Source organism: Mastacembelus armatus, chromosome 12 (assembly GCF_900324485.2).
Source record: "Mastacembelus armatus chromosome 12, fMasArm1.2, whole genome shotgun sequence".
In the NCBI taxonomy this organism is placed as follows: domain Eukaryota; kingdom Metazoa; phylum Chordata; class Actinopteri; order Synbranchiformes; family Mastacembelidae; genus Mastacembelus; species Mastacembelus armatus.
In genome coordinates this window covers 14,748,342-14,762,038 of record NC_046644.1, presented here as the reverse complement: position 1 = coordinate 14,762,038, position 13,697 = coordinate 14,748,342, and the positions used below count along the sequence as shown (strand labels likewise).

General features: G+C 37.1%; 1 protein-coding gene across 4 annotated transcripts; it reads left to right on the top strand.

Moving 5' to 3' along the window:
- Nucleotides 1-102: 102 nt before the first annotated feature.
- On the top strand, nt 103-11,886 carry agxt2 (alanine--glyoxylate aminotransferase 2). 4 transcript variants are annotated; one of them, XR_003295099.2, is made up of 16 exons: nt 103-293; nt 1,883-1,971; nt 2,241-2,431; nt 2,552-2,675; nt 2,761-2,855; nt 3,326-3,419; nt 4,024-4,117; nt 5,107-5,207; nt 5,481-5,573; nt 5,791-5,923; nt 7,476-7,564; nt 7,718-7,867; nt 8,791-8,889; nt 9,390-9,651; nt 10,844-10,974; nt 11,461-11,886. XR_003295099.2 is itself a non-coding variant. In XM_026298366.2 (14 exons), exons 1-14 carry the CDS (start codon nt 200-202, stop codon nt 9,489-9,491), a joined length of 1,548 nt encoding a protein of 515 aa, XP_026154151.1. In that variant the 5' UTR covers nt 103-199; the 3' UTR covers nt 9,492-10,175. The 4 variants fall into 4 exon arrangements, 1 of the variants encoding a protein (XP_026154151.1); XR_003295100.2 differs by having other exon boundaries at nt 10,894-10,974; nt 11,461-11,885; XR_003295098.2 differs by lacking the exon at nt 11,461-11,886 and having other exon boundaries at nt 10,844-11,137.
- The last annotated feature ends 1,811 nt before the right edge of the window (nt 11,887-13,697 follow it).

The following is a 13,697-nucleotide window of genomic DNA, read 5'->3' as shown; positions in this document are numbered from 1 at the left end:
AAGTTAAAAAGGTAAAAGTGCGTACGTCCTCACGCACTCTGACGTGGCACAGGGGGCTTTGGGGGTGGAAGCAGGGGTACCATCTTGTGGCTGACCGCCCACTCTCCATACTTATAATAGGGAAAAAAGCCTGAAGTCTGGGTGACAGTGAGCTGGTGAAGAGAGTAGGACAGCAGTGGGCCCTGTGTACCTGCTCAACATGTATAAACTTGTCTCGTGTCGTGGCCGTCATGCAGTTTTAAAAGGACAGTCCTGCTTTCGGCCCAGTTTGACCAAATTCCACTTGGCAAGTGGTGAGTTACCATGGAGACCAACCGAGTCCAGGAAGAGCTAGCGTTGGTTAGCTTGACTAGTTGTGTTGGTGTTTGCTTAGAAAACTTGTGTTTAACGTTATCTAGCTGCTAAGCTGTCGTGGTAGCGTGCTGTAGAAACAATAATTTGTTTTTTACGTTTTATCTAACTAGTTAAGTAGCTAGTTAACTACTTTAAACTGCAGCTAACTTTTAAACTTAGCTAACACATTTGCTCACGCTAACGTTTGCCCAAATCAAGGCGAATAAATCCAACGGTAGCGTTAAGAAGATTCCTAGCGATAAACAGACATTAGCTTTAACTTTAACTTACACTCAGTTCCCAGTTTATTATGTAATGTTACACCTAACTAAAACGAATATAGTAACGTTATAATAGCTTATAATTTCACTCTATTAAGTATGAAGCAATACTGCAATAAACCCTACTTTCGCGAAGTTGACAATTAGGGCTAGAATTCAGTAACGTTAATTATTTTTTATTATCGATTAACCTCAAACTGACGATTATTGTTTTGTTCAAATGGTCAATGAACTGTCAAGAATGGTGAAAAGTGCCAATACTAACTTTGCAGAGCCATGAAATGTCTTCTTTAGATCAACCAACAGCCCAAAACAATAATGTTAGTTAGCTAACTAATTAGTTAGTTTAACTAACTAATTGACATTATTATATTGCGAAGAGAAAGTGGCAAATTCTGCGATTTAAGAGATTTTAACCTGAGAATGTTTGCATGAATAAATCTTAACGTTAAAGTAGTTGTTGATATGTTATGCGACTGATTATTTCAGCTCTTTATATAAATAATGTTCAGTTTTAGAGATGCGTTGACCTAATGGAGTGTCTTTTGTGTGCTTCAACTTAACTAATTAAGTTGGTTTTCATTTCATAGTTATTCTTTTCTTTATCTGAAACTATAGATATATTTTGGAAAATAAGCAATGCTGCAATACAAATTTTCATAATTTTTGCTGCAACATAACCTTAGGAAATGATGTTGAGCATTTTCATTAACTCGTTATAGATTAACAAATCATAAAAATATACATTAGTTGCAGCTCTATATGTTAACAGTACAAATAAGGGTTAGGGTTAGGTTTAAGGTCCAATAGCCTCAGCCACACTAAAATTAAAACAGTAGTAATTGCAACACAATATTTGTAGACACTTTATGTAACTACATTTAAAACAGGACTGGTTTAATGTAGGCTGGAAAATAAGATGAAATAGTTAAGCATATGCTATTTAGAACCATACAAATTCTTCACTCCTCAGACTGGATTTTATTGTCTTTTTATTTTCTAGTGTTATCTGATTACTTGCTAGTAGGAAAATTCTGAATGTAATAAAAACAACCTAAGCATCAACACTAATTAAAATGTAGACATCTAACATGTCTGTAGATAATAAGGGTATAAAAAGAACAATCAGAGTTTAAAAAGTGACTCCCAAATGTCACAGAAAGGTCATAATAAAGCTTTGATCAACCCCAGCCAAGTAACATAGTCAGATCAAAGAAAAGCTGTCTATTTTACTGTTTGAGCTTCAGTTGCCATTATTTCAATCTCAGGTGCAGTATGTCAGAAATCAGTCTTCAAAAACCCTCCCAAAGAAGTCCTACAGATGCCCTTATGCAATTTCAAACCAGAGGAATACAAGGTGAGCGCATACTGTACACTGCAGTGTGTCTAACTTGTTTAGTTCAAGCATGCGTTCAATTATGTAAAATGTTGTGTGACTATATAATTAGAAACAGGCTTGTACACTCATTCTTCATGTCTTTTAAGTGGCATTTTCACAGGGATCCCCCACAGATTTCAGTAGCAGTGATGAATGCACACAACCTAGCTGTTTGACATGCTCAGACCAAAAGAAAACATAAATGTCCTATAGAGTATCCCCTATCCTGTGTATTTATCTCTGTCCAGGGTATGTCCAAAGAGCATATGATGGACATCCGCAGACAGTACTGCAACCCCATGACGATGAAGGTTACTTACTATAAAAAGCCAGTGTTCCTTCACCAGGGATACATGCAGTGGCTTTGGGATGTGGATGGGAAGCGATATCTGGATATGTTTGCTGGTGTAGCTACTGTCAGTGTGGGCCATTGCCACCCGTAAGGTCAATTTTTTGTACTGTGCCACACAGTGATAGTATTCTTTATTGTGATATATAATTTGTACTAAAATGCCTATCAGTGTTCCTTTTTTATGATCCCTGACATATCTGTGCGCAGGAAAGTAACAGCAGCTACAGAGCAGCAGTTGAAGAAACTGTGGCATACAACAAATATTTATGTCTATCCTCCACTTCATGAGTATTGTGAGAAGTTAGCTTCCTACTTACCAGATCCTCTAAAGGTAAGGTGGGAGAGACTTTTTATTATGCTAAGCAGAGGGCAGTTGCCTGGATAAAACATGTGCTGGTCTGTCTTTCCCTTTCTAGGTGATATATCTGACCAACAGCGGCTCAGAAGCCAATGACCTGGCTATGCTGATGGCTCGGCTCCACACAGGCAACTTTGATATCATCACTTTCAGGTATAGGTTATATGAGTTTTCAGTAGCAAAAGGCACCCTTGTGTGCTTAATTTAAAAAAGATATGAAAATGTATATTCTTAAATTAATGTTTTACTTCGCGTATGAGTAAATTAACAAAACCTAAGACAAAAATTTACAGACAGTGTTTACATTTTTCATAGCCTGGTAATAGATTTTTATTGATTTTGCTGTAGTTTGTCCTTTCTTCCCATTAATACGAGATTCTATTAGGACAAAAATAGATCCTTTTATGAGGCACAGATAGGAGAAGCACACAGTTTGAGTAAACATCACATTACAAGGTTGATGATTACAGCTCCTACTCAGGAACATAATGTGAATGTCTCTGTTTATAATATATGCTCATATTCATTCAGTATGCCATACACTGTCTAGTCTGATAACATGGTTAAGAAATGTTCTCTGTAATTAAATGTTAAAAATGTTTCAAATTTATTTTTCTCTTTAGAGGATCATACCATGGTGGCAGCCCACAGGCCCTGGGACTTACATCTGATGGCGCATATAAATACCCTATTGCCAATGGCTTAGGCTGCACAAATGTATGTCTGCCTTAATGTAGGCCTATTACAGTGCCATATTATAAAAAAACCTTTGACAGTTAACGTGACACACAAATTTCTATTCTAACAGCAGTAAATATATACTATGATCATATAAATTGACAGATGCATCTATAATAAATAAACATCTAGAAGAAGATATAGATAAAGCTTTTAAATGTAATTTTACAAATTAGTACTTTCAGACACTTAGAAGCAGAAGGGACACACTAACACAATGTGCCCAGGTAGCATCCGCTGAAAAATAGGTGCCATTCAAAGCAGCTGTTCAAAGTTTGACAATGCTTTAGAACTAATTAGCTGTCACACCAAACATGTTTTGTGATCTCTCTCTCTTTAGTGCTTATATTATGCATTAACTAATTAACCAATTAAATTTCACAATATTTGGCAGTTAACAGCTTTTAGACTGTTCCTGTTTTATCTGTTTTTTGCATGGCTTCCATATATCCATCTGACAAACACAGGTTAAATGTTGTGGCAAGTCTCCCAAGTTTCATTATGATTTCTTTGTGCTGTTTAATTATGAGTGACTAATTCTGTCATGTTCACCCAACTAACTAGGTTTCTGCCTAATTAACAGACCATGTGTCCTGATGTGTTCAGAGGTTTGTGGGGAGGAAGCCACTGCAGGGACTCTCCTGTGCAGACCATCAGAGAGTGTAGCTGCGCCCAAGGTACACAAACGCATGCATCAATAGTTGCGCACACACAGTCTGTTCTCATAAACAGGAAAAAAAAACACCACAGTTGCCAGTGAGATTAAGCATTACAATACCCTTTGCAAAATTCCTACAAAACATTAACCATTATGTAACGTGTTCATGCATTGTGATAAATATAGCTCAGGCATGGTGTTGTGTGTATTTTAATTTAGCTATTTTTTACTAAAACATGACTTCACAAGCTGCACAGCAGAAAATGTAATCTTCTGTTAGAGTGAACACTCCAGGCTTTAAAAAACGCATTTAAATGTGTTTGCCCAGTTTTGTCTTTTTGATCAGACCTCCATAATAACTTAAAGAGATATGTATTTTTGTTTTTTATGACAGTTCCAATTCACAAAATATATTCCCCTCTACAAGCATGAGGGCTAAACTGGTCCATGTAATACTGAATATGTGACAAAAGAAGTGTGATATGCATTTATAAAGTTCAAAGTCTAATACTGTTGATCATTCACCTCTTTTACGTTATGACCTTTTACCTTTGTCAGGACTTGTAGCTATATAATAGACCTGGAAATCGTCAGTATGTTAGGATATCTACATGATTGTTTACACAAAATAAACAACTGCCAGGCTCCAATATAATATCAGCATCAGACAATAACAACCCTGCTACTGTACTCATATACAGTTAGTTGTTACAATGTTGGGCAATATAGACAAAAAGTTATATGACAGCCTTATAGTAGTTAAAGTAATCAATATAATAATCAGTCTAAAGTATTTAGTACTGACTTTGGTAAGCTTGAACTATTTATTCAATCATCCAGCAATATGAGATTTTTCCCATGACATTATTTTATGAAATGATGAAAAAAATGTAACTGCTCAGTCCATAGCATTTGCGCAAGCTTCATTTTTAGAGTTCCTACTTATATAGATATGCTTTCTCTATATTTATACGATACAAATGGCCTTTCTTTGTTTGATTTCTATAGATCATTGTATGGCAAACGAACAATACATTAAACAGCTGAAAGAGACATTTGCTACTAGTGTCCCAACTCGAATTGCTGCTTTTTTTGGAGAGCCTATCCAGGTACTATATTCTATGATTGAGTATTACAACAAATCTTAGTTTAGAAATGCAACTCATATCCATGTCTGTTGCTGATGTGCTAATTGGACACATCACATATGTTCTATTTGTAAATACACAATTACACACACTTAGAATACATCACCATCAATAAGAAAACTGGTGATTTGTTATTATACCATCCATGTTTATTGTTTTCTTCAGTTCAGTGTGACAAGTCTGTGTGTTAATTAGGTTGGGACTGTGGGATATGAATGTGTTTCATTTATACAGGGAGTTGGAGGAGCTGTGCAGTACCCTAAAAATTACCTTAAGGAAGCTTATAAACTTGTGAGAGAGAGAGGCGGCATCTGCATTTCTGATGAGGTTAGATACATATTTTTCTAAATGTTGATCATTGGCCTAGTCAGTATTTGCGTTCAGTTCAGTTGACTTATTACAGAATTGCTTATATTAAAAGAAAAAGATTTCTGTATACTACCATGACAAAGAGGGTTACAAATTGACTGCCATGCTGTTGTATTTCTTCTCACTTCTGATTAAAAATGTCAATAAATGCAATCATCTGTTTTGTGCTTTACAGGTTCAGACTGGATTTGGGCGAACAGGAAGTCACTTCTGGGGTTTCCAGGGGCACGATGTCATTCCTGATATGGTTACAATGGCAAAGGGCATTGGTAATGGATTTCCAATGGGAGCTGTTGTAACGACACCAGGTAAGATAATACTGTAAAAACATAAAACCTTGTTTGAAAGTCTGCTTACATGTTCATAAAAGATTTATTACATTTACAGAGTCTGCATATAGTTGTGTTCTTTTAAATTGGCAAGATTAATTAGTAGAGATGAAATGACCCCATATAATGATGAAACATACAGTTTTATTTTCTGAGTTGAGGCTCTCTACCTTTCCTTTTTATACAGTGGCAAAAAAATTGAGTGATGCCAGAATTACCTGCATGTAGGTATAAAGTAAAAATATGATCATTGTTTCACTTTCAGCTAAGTCACAATTAGGACCAATCTGTTTTAACCTAAAACCCCCAGACTGATGACATCAACAAAAGCAATTCTGTTTGCAGTTTCACAGTTCATTGTTTTATGTTTTTATTTCCGTACTTCCTAGACACTCATATAACACCGGGTAATGTTTTTTTGTGCTTTTGTATTTTTGTAAAGTGCTTTGTAACGTGTGATATATAAATAAATCATTAACCTATTATTGTTACATGAAATGCTAACTCTATATAAAAATGAAAAGCATAATCTCAAAGATGTATGGTAATTGGAGTTTCATGATTTGGAGGTGGTTTGCTGCCTCTGACCGTAAGACTTGAAGGGCTTGTTAGAGGTTATTGCTGCCAAAGGAGATTCGACCACTTATCAAATGTAAGGGTTCACCAGCAGTGTGACTGTTCAACAGGTGTGTGAAAGACTGTAATTGTTTGTGTTTGTCAGTACTTGTGACTTAGAGGAAGATCAGATCACATTTCATGACCAATTAATGTGTAAAGGTAATTCCAAAGGGATCACTTTCACCCACTGTATGTTAAGACTGAGCAAATATGTTGGTTGTCCTCATGTTTTGAAACAAATACATCAATTTCTGGCAGTGCATGTGTGAGCACAGGTTGTTCCTTGTGTTATTTGTTGAAGTAGTTATTTGCCATAGCTCTCTCCTTGTAATCCACCTTTACATGTAGTTTCTTCTCTCAAAGTACCATGTTTTGTCTGTTATGTCATTCTGAAATTCTCTTTGGTGACCTTTCTATTAGGGTACAGACCCCCCTCCCAAAAAAAAAACAACATGATGATGAGAAACTGGGCAGCATGGTGGGTGAGTGGTTAGCACTGTTGCCTCACAGCAAGAAGGTCCTGGGTTCGCAACCCAGCCTTTCTGTGTGTAGTTTGCATGTTCTCCCTGTGCTTGCGTGGGTTTTCTCCAGGTACTCTGGTTTCCTCCCACAGTCCAAAAACATGTATGTCAGGTTGATTGGTGACTCTAAATTTCCCATTTAGTGTGTGAGGTTGTTTGTCTCTATGTGGCCCTGTGATGGACTGGTGATCTGTCCAGGGTGTACCCCTGCCTTTCACCCAAAGAGAGCTGGTATAGGCTCCAGCAGATCCCTGTGACCCTGGTTTAGGAATAAGCGGGTATAGATAATGGATGGATGATGAGAAACTGTACATCAACTAAGTTTTTGTCTATGGTTTTAATTTGAAGCAACAGTGCATAGAGTTGTGATCTTGTTTTGTTGTGTTTTCTAGAAATTGCAGCTTCGTTTGCTAAGGGGATTCACTTCAACACCTTTGGAGGAAATCCTATGGCTTGTGCAGTTGCTTCATCAGTGCTAGATGTAAGAATTCATTTTGGCTCAGTACCTCAGTCATTTTCAACCAGACAAGAAATCTCAATTTGCTTATTTTTGAACCATTTGAAAACTAAATGTCATATTGAACCGCACTAAAAGCTGTAACACAAACATGACTAATACATTTTTACTTACCAGACTATTAAGGAGGATGGCATGCAGCAGAACAGCCTTCATGTTGGCACCTATCTGATGACAGAACTGGCAAAACTCAGAGACATATATGAGATTATTGGGGATGTCCGTGGAAAAGGCCTGCAGATTGGTGTGGAAATGGTCACAGATAAGGTGCTGAGTTTGTAACAGAAGCGACAGCTCTCCTCACATTACTCAACCTGTGTCGTCTGTGCTGTGCCTGTTCGGGGGCATGGTACAGCTATGCTCCAATTAACCATTAGCAATATTCTCAGCCGCACTGCATATACTACTCACTGAGGTTCTGACATAATTGTTATTTTGTTGATTTTGGTTGAAAATGTTGATGAAAAATTCCAGCAAATGGAAGAGGAAATAAAATAAGACGATAAAGCAACTAAAGTGCAAATATCCTGTCATGTAGATGGAAACTTACAGTGTACTCTGCTAGAAGGACTGGTGTATCAGAAGTAAATGCTACAAATTTATGTAAAGTAGGAAGCAGAATGATCTCAAACTTCATATTGACATGTAGGATACACATTGAACACTATTTAGGATGTACTAATTTAATTATGCAAATTATGCATGAGAAATTATGCATCTTAGTATCTTTATTTTTTATTGTGAAAATATTATTCAGTATTGTGAATTGCATTTGAAATGAGTAACTGACTGACCATGAATAGAAATTCAATATCCTTGGAGGCCACTGCTTTCTAATGTTATGTTTGAACTGTCAGTGTTTTACCCCACAGCTGAAATCAGCTTGAAATTGACTAATGGTATAAATCTTATGCACAAGTTGGTCTTCCCAGTAATTCAAATGTATACTGTCTCAAGCTGATTAACAATTAATGCCATGTTTGATCTGTCATTGTCTTATGCAGAAGGTGACCTTCCCAGTAATTCAAGTAGTCTCTCAAGTCCATTAGCAATTAGAGGTTAAACACTTGAGTCATGATCAAATAGTAATTGGACACAAGCTGTTAGATAGTGTGCTTACAGATATTTACATTAATAACTGTAGTAACTGTGACACATCCAGCTTTTTATCTCCTTTCTATCATCCATAGGTCAACAGAGACCCACTGCCTCCTGAGGCAATGAGTGCAATCTTTGAGGACATTAAGGACATGGGAGTCCTGATAGGGAAAGGAGGGCTATTTGGACAGGTAACTGCATTCACCTTCTCTCCCTATATCATTTAATTTTTACATTTTTTTAATTCATTTATTTGTGGGGCCATCATGTGGTATAAGGACAGCTGGCATGTACTGCTGGTTACGCTGAAAACAACAACTTAAACATCTTGAAAAAATTGAAAAAACATGTTTGCATTTTAAATATAACTTCTTTTCCAACAGCCCCCATGTTGCTTTGGCAGTGGGTTGACAAAGGGCTTCATGATGATATTTCATTTCAGTGTGGAAAATGTTACCACTATTTTGTGATAGTTTTTGTTTAGCTGTTGTAACCTTTCAGCCAGACCATCTTGGATAATTTTGCCTCTTCTTCGTCACTTATCATTCTAAATGGACAATTTTAGTGTGAAGCCTACTATTTATAATGGCAGAATGAGTCACATGCCCTGGTTACACATTTTCCAGATAATCTCTACCTCTTGGCTTTCCATAATGTCAACTCTTTGTTTTCTGTTTTTCTCACCACTAAGACCTTCCGCATCAAACCCCCCATGTGCATCACAATGGAAGATGCTGATTTCTTCCTGGCAGTTTTTAACAAGTCCATCTACAACTACATGGAAAAAAGATGAAAGTCAAATAAAAGCCAGATGAATTGCTCACTTCGAAGGATCAAGCCTGAGAACCTGCTTAGCAGTGGACTGCATGTTTTGTACATCTTATAAAATGTACAAAATGTCAGTATTGCTCCTTTAGACCTTCTGAGGAAGACAGACTACCACCTTTACACAGGTGTCTTTACCATAATTTACCCTTTCTAACAAACTGCTTTTGCCCGTTTTGGATGTACTTAACCATGCTTAGATGTAATGGGTTATAATTTGCTAATAGATGCTTTGTTTATCATTATAGATATGATATGATGTGAAAAGTAATAAGTGAATCTGGGCCAAAATATGTAGGAACAACTGCACACTCTTTCCTATAGGTATTTGTATAATGACTATTTGTTTGTGGTTTAGAGATTAACCATAGTTATCTTTTTTTAATTCATATATTCCATAAACAACAGGTTAAGTTTTAGACAGATACATATTTTGTTTTCATAAGATATAATGGTGCTTTTTTAAACACTCAGATCATCTCAAAAAACTGTTTTTGTCTTGATGTTAAAATTATAAATTGGCTGTGATTTCTGTTGACTTTAACCAACCTCTGACATGCTTAGTGTGAATGTGTAGTGTGAGAGCTTTGCTGTTTGTGTCCTGGATGTATCACACGTACACCAGTCATGAAAATACAAAAGTGTGCCATCACATTTGTGGTCTAGTGATTATTGTAATCACATTCATGCAGTCTTTACACTGTCTCTGTATGTCCATTTACATGTCTGCTTATTAACATAGCAAGTGTACCAACTGTTCTGGCTAACTCCTCAGTGGCCACGTGGCAGTGTGACTTACAACAAAGCAGCTATACTTCATTAATATGTGCCTTCTTATGAATGGCCCCCAGTGTCTCTACTAAGATTATCACTTTATCTCCTGATCAAAACAAGATCAATTTGATGGTGCCTAGCGCAGCATTGTCTGAAAGGCTTAGTAAATACTGGCAAATGTGACCATAACCTGAAAGGGTTTAATTAATAATTCAATGTGTTTTCAGTGTACAGTTTTTGTACATAGACTAACAAAATGGCAAGCTTGAAATTATACTGAAAAACCAAAGTGAAATCATCAGTGAAATGAGGCTACTGAGATAAAACTAAGACTGTGACGTTTTTTTCCAGGGACTCCAGCTTCCTCTCAAAGTCCAAAGACATGCAGGTTTAATTGATTAACTGATGACACTATGACACATTGTGCATAGGTGTGAATGTGTGAATGAGTGGCTGTCTGGCTCTGTGTGTTAGCCCTATGGTAGATTGCTGATCAGCTTCTGCAACAGGATAAGCACTGTAATTAAGAGCAAATGCTGCTTTCAGGTTGACCCAGCCAACTAGGTGCCTGACCAATAAACAAACCATTTGTCCAGATGTGTTCAGAGGTCCGTCGGGAGGAAGTCACTGCAGGGAATCTTCTGTGGGGGCCGTCAGGGAGCGTGGCTATGTCCCAGGTAAACAAACACATGCACGCATGACGCAGCATGCAGAACTTAACGCTTGCTGCTCATAAATTTAGAAGAAACACAACCTTTGTCTACTGGGACTAAGCATTAGCATTCCCTCTGCAATACTCCTACAGGAAATGAATTAATCCACCGAAATAAAACATTTTATATGTTTTCTATGCTCTATTGTGAATAAAAAAACTTTTTGACATTTGGGTTGTACATCTGCACAAGAGTTTAACCCTAAAAGTGTTGTATTATTATTGTGCAGCACCTGAGGTTGAAAAGCACGTAAACTATAACTGAATTATAATTAATTAATTCAGGTTAAAGTCACACATTATTTTTCACTGTGAAAAAGGGGAGACAAAATGGAATTTAGGGTGATGTCTGGCCAGTAAATCAGTGTGGAAGTTTTTGCATGTAACATAAGTGATATTCACCTCTTTTCACATGACTGTACAACCTGAGTGTGTGTGCTGTGTCTCCCAGGGGCCGTGGTTCAGCAGTACTCCAGTTAACCATTAGCCAGAGCAGCAGGGACCATATGTCATTTTGAACAGATCTCAGCTGCACTGCTTGTAGGCTGCCACTGCCTGAAATTCTGCCAAGGTTTTTATTTAGCTACTGGGGTGTTTTTTGTTTTTTATTTTTTCTAGAATTCAAACAGACCAAATCAGAAACTTTTTAAAAAATCACTACATCTCACATATTTAGTGTAGCTTGTACAATGTTCAATTTTGTTGCAGTTTTTGTTTAAATGTTGAAGGCAAATATCCATCTGTTGTCATGGAGTGATGTTTGAGTTCCGGTTATGGATTTTTATTTTGGTGCCTTATGTTTGATTATGGGAATTAGTTTCACCTGCGTTTTATTAGTCCTTTGTGTTGGAGTCTATTTATACTTCCTCGGTTCCGTTGTCTGTGTTGCAGCAGTAACTTATGAATGCCGTTATGTGAAGTGTGTTTTTGTTCATGGTTTGTGAGGAACAGAGTTTTTTGTATGCCAAGTGGCAGAGATTATGTGCCTGAGCCCTGGTGAGTCCAGGTAAAATAAAGAACTGTTTGTGTCCTGCACTTGGGTCCTACGCGTCCTCTACTTCGCCATCACACCACCACATCGTAACAGCTGTGCTTTTCAGTCTTTGGTAGTTATAGTCTCGTTTTTCTCTGTGCTATGTTTGCTAATTTTCATGTGGTTTGTTAGATTTAGACTCTGATGCACTGCATTTTTTACTTTGTTTAACCAGCTAATCATCATTGAGATTAAACATCTTTTACAAGAGAGACCTGGCCAAACTGGCAGCAGTCCCAGTCAATGAAAATACCACTGTGCATAATTGTGTTACTGCTGTTCAAGCAGTGGTTTTCTGGCCCTTTAACTCTGTAGTTGGCCATGTTTGGATCTGGAAGCAGTTGTGGTGAGGAGTATGATCCCTGGTAATTGACTCACTCTTTTAAACTTCATAAAATTCTTAAATGTGGTCTGTAACAGACATGGTCATTCAGCTGGACAAAAGAGAAAGACAAGACGAAGCCTCCTTAATGAAGTACACGGAAGTGAATTGAGAGACAAAGATACTGCATCGTACACAGTAAATAAAACACTAAAAGCCAGGTCACACTGAGCTTTGCTTTACAGTGACTAATGAATATTCCCATCTCTACCCCTTAACATAATGGGTCAGAACCCTGATGCTCTATCTCTGCCAGGAATATGACAGTATGTACCAGATCTAGTTATGTGCAGTTTGTTGGTAATCGGTATCTCTAGTGCTGCTAAATCACCCATCTCGTTTTCCCCCCATGTGTAACACAAAGGAGGATGCCGATTTGTGCCTCATAGATTTTAACGAGGCCACAGCTACATTGATAGAAAATCTAAGGCTAGTAGAGTAATTCAGTGCCAAGGACCAAATCACAAAACCCACTCAAGAGTTGAATACATTTTTGTAATATCTTAAAAATTGCTTATTACTTTGCCCTGTTGTGAAAAAAATTATTTCCTTTGTTAAAAAGAACTTTAACATGCAGGCTATGATCTTCATGTTACAATTACAAAGACGCCTATGTTCCCATCATTTACACTTTAGGATATTTCTCTTACAGTGATGATGCTTTTCAATACACTGGGTAAACATCACTACTACTTATGATTGTTTAGTCATCTGCATTTGAACATGCTGTTGCTGATCTACATTGGCTTTAGAAAGTATTCAGACCCCTTCATTTTTTCCACCTGTACTGTAGGTTGAATTTTAGAGTTAAAGCTGCCACTTTTGTTTGTGCATCTGCACTCATTAACCCATTTTTATCAAACTCAAAGCATGTTTTTTTGATTTTATTTTATCCAAAGATATTCACTCTTTGCTGTGGCACTCCATATTTGTGGTCAGGGGCATCCTGTTTGCTTTAATTATCTTTAGGTTGTGTATACAACTTATTGGAGTCCACCTGTAGGAAGCTGAATTGATTAAGTTTTGAAAGGCACACCCCTGTGTATATAAGATCCTACAAACATCTAATTTAGTGTATATGAATGGACAAAAATGGCCATTCTACCCTCAATCTATAATACAATATAGTGGTCTCTATATTCTAAAGACACTACATATGACAGTAATTATGTGTTTGATGAAAACTATTTCTGCTTTGCGCTATTTTGTTTTTCAGTTTCTGGTACAACAGCATATAAAATGTACAGGTGCGTGATTTGTACAGACACGTCCA

Bases quoted from the DNA above. Each gene is read 5' to 3' on its own strand.
- agxt2 (XM_026298366.2), top strand. From the start codon at position 200: ATGTATAAACTTGTCTCGTGTCGTGGCCGTCATGCAGTTTTAAAAGGA. The intron at 294-1,882 runs GTGAGTTACCAT...TTTCAATCTCAG, and splicing joins CAAATTCCACTTGGCAAGTG to GTGCAGTATGTCAGAAATCA. The intron at 3,420-4,023 runs GTATGTCTGCCT...CCTAATTAACAG, and splicing joins ATGGCTTAGGCTGCACAAAT to ACCATGTGTCCTGATGTGTT.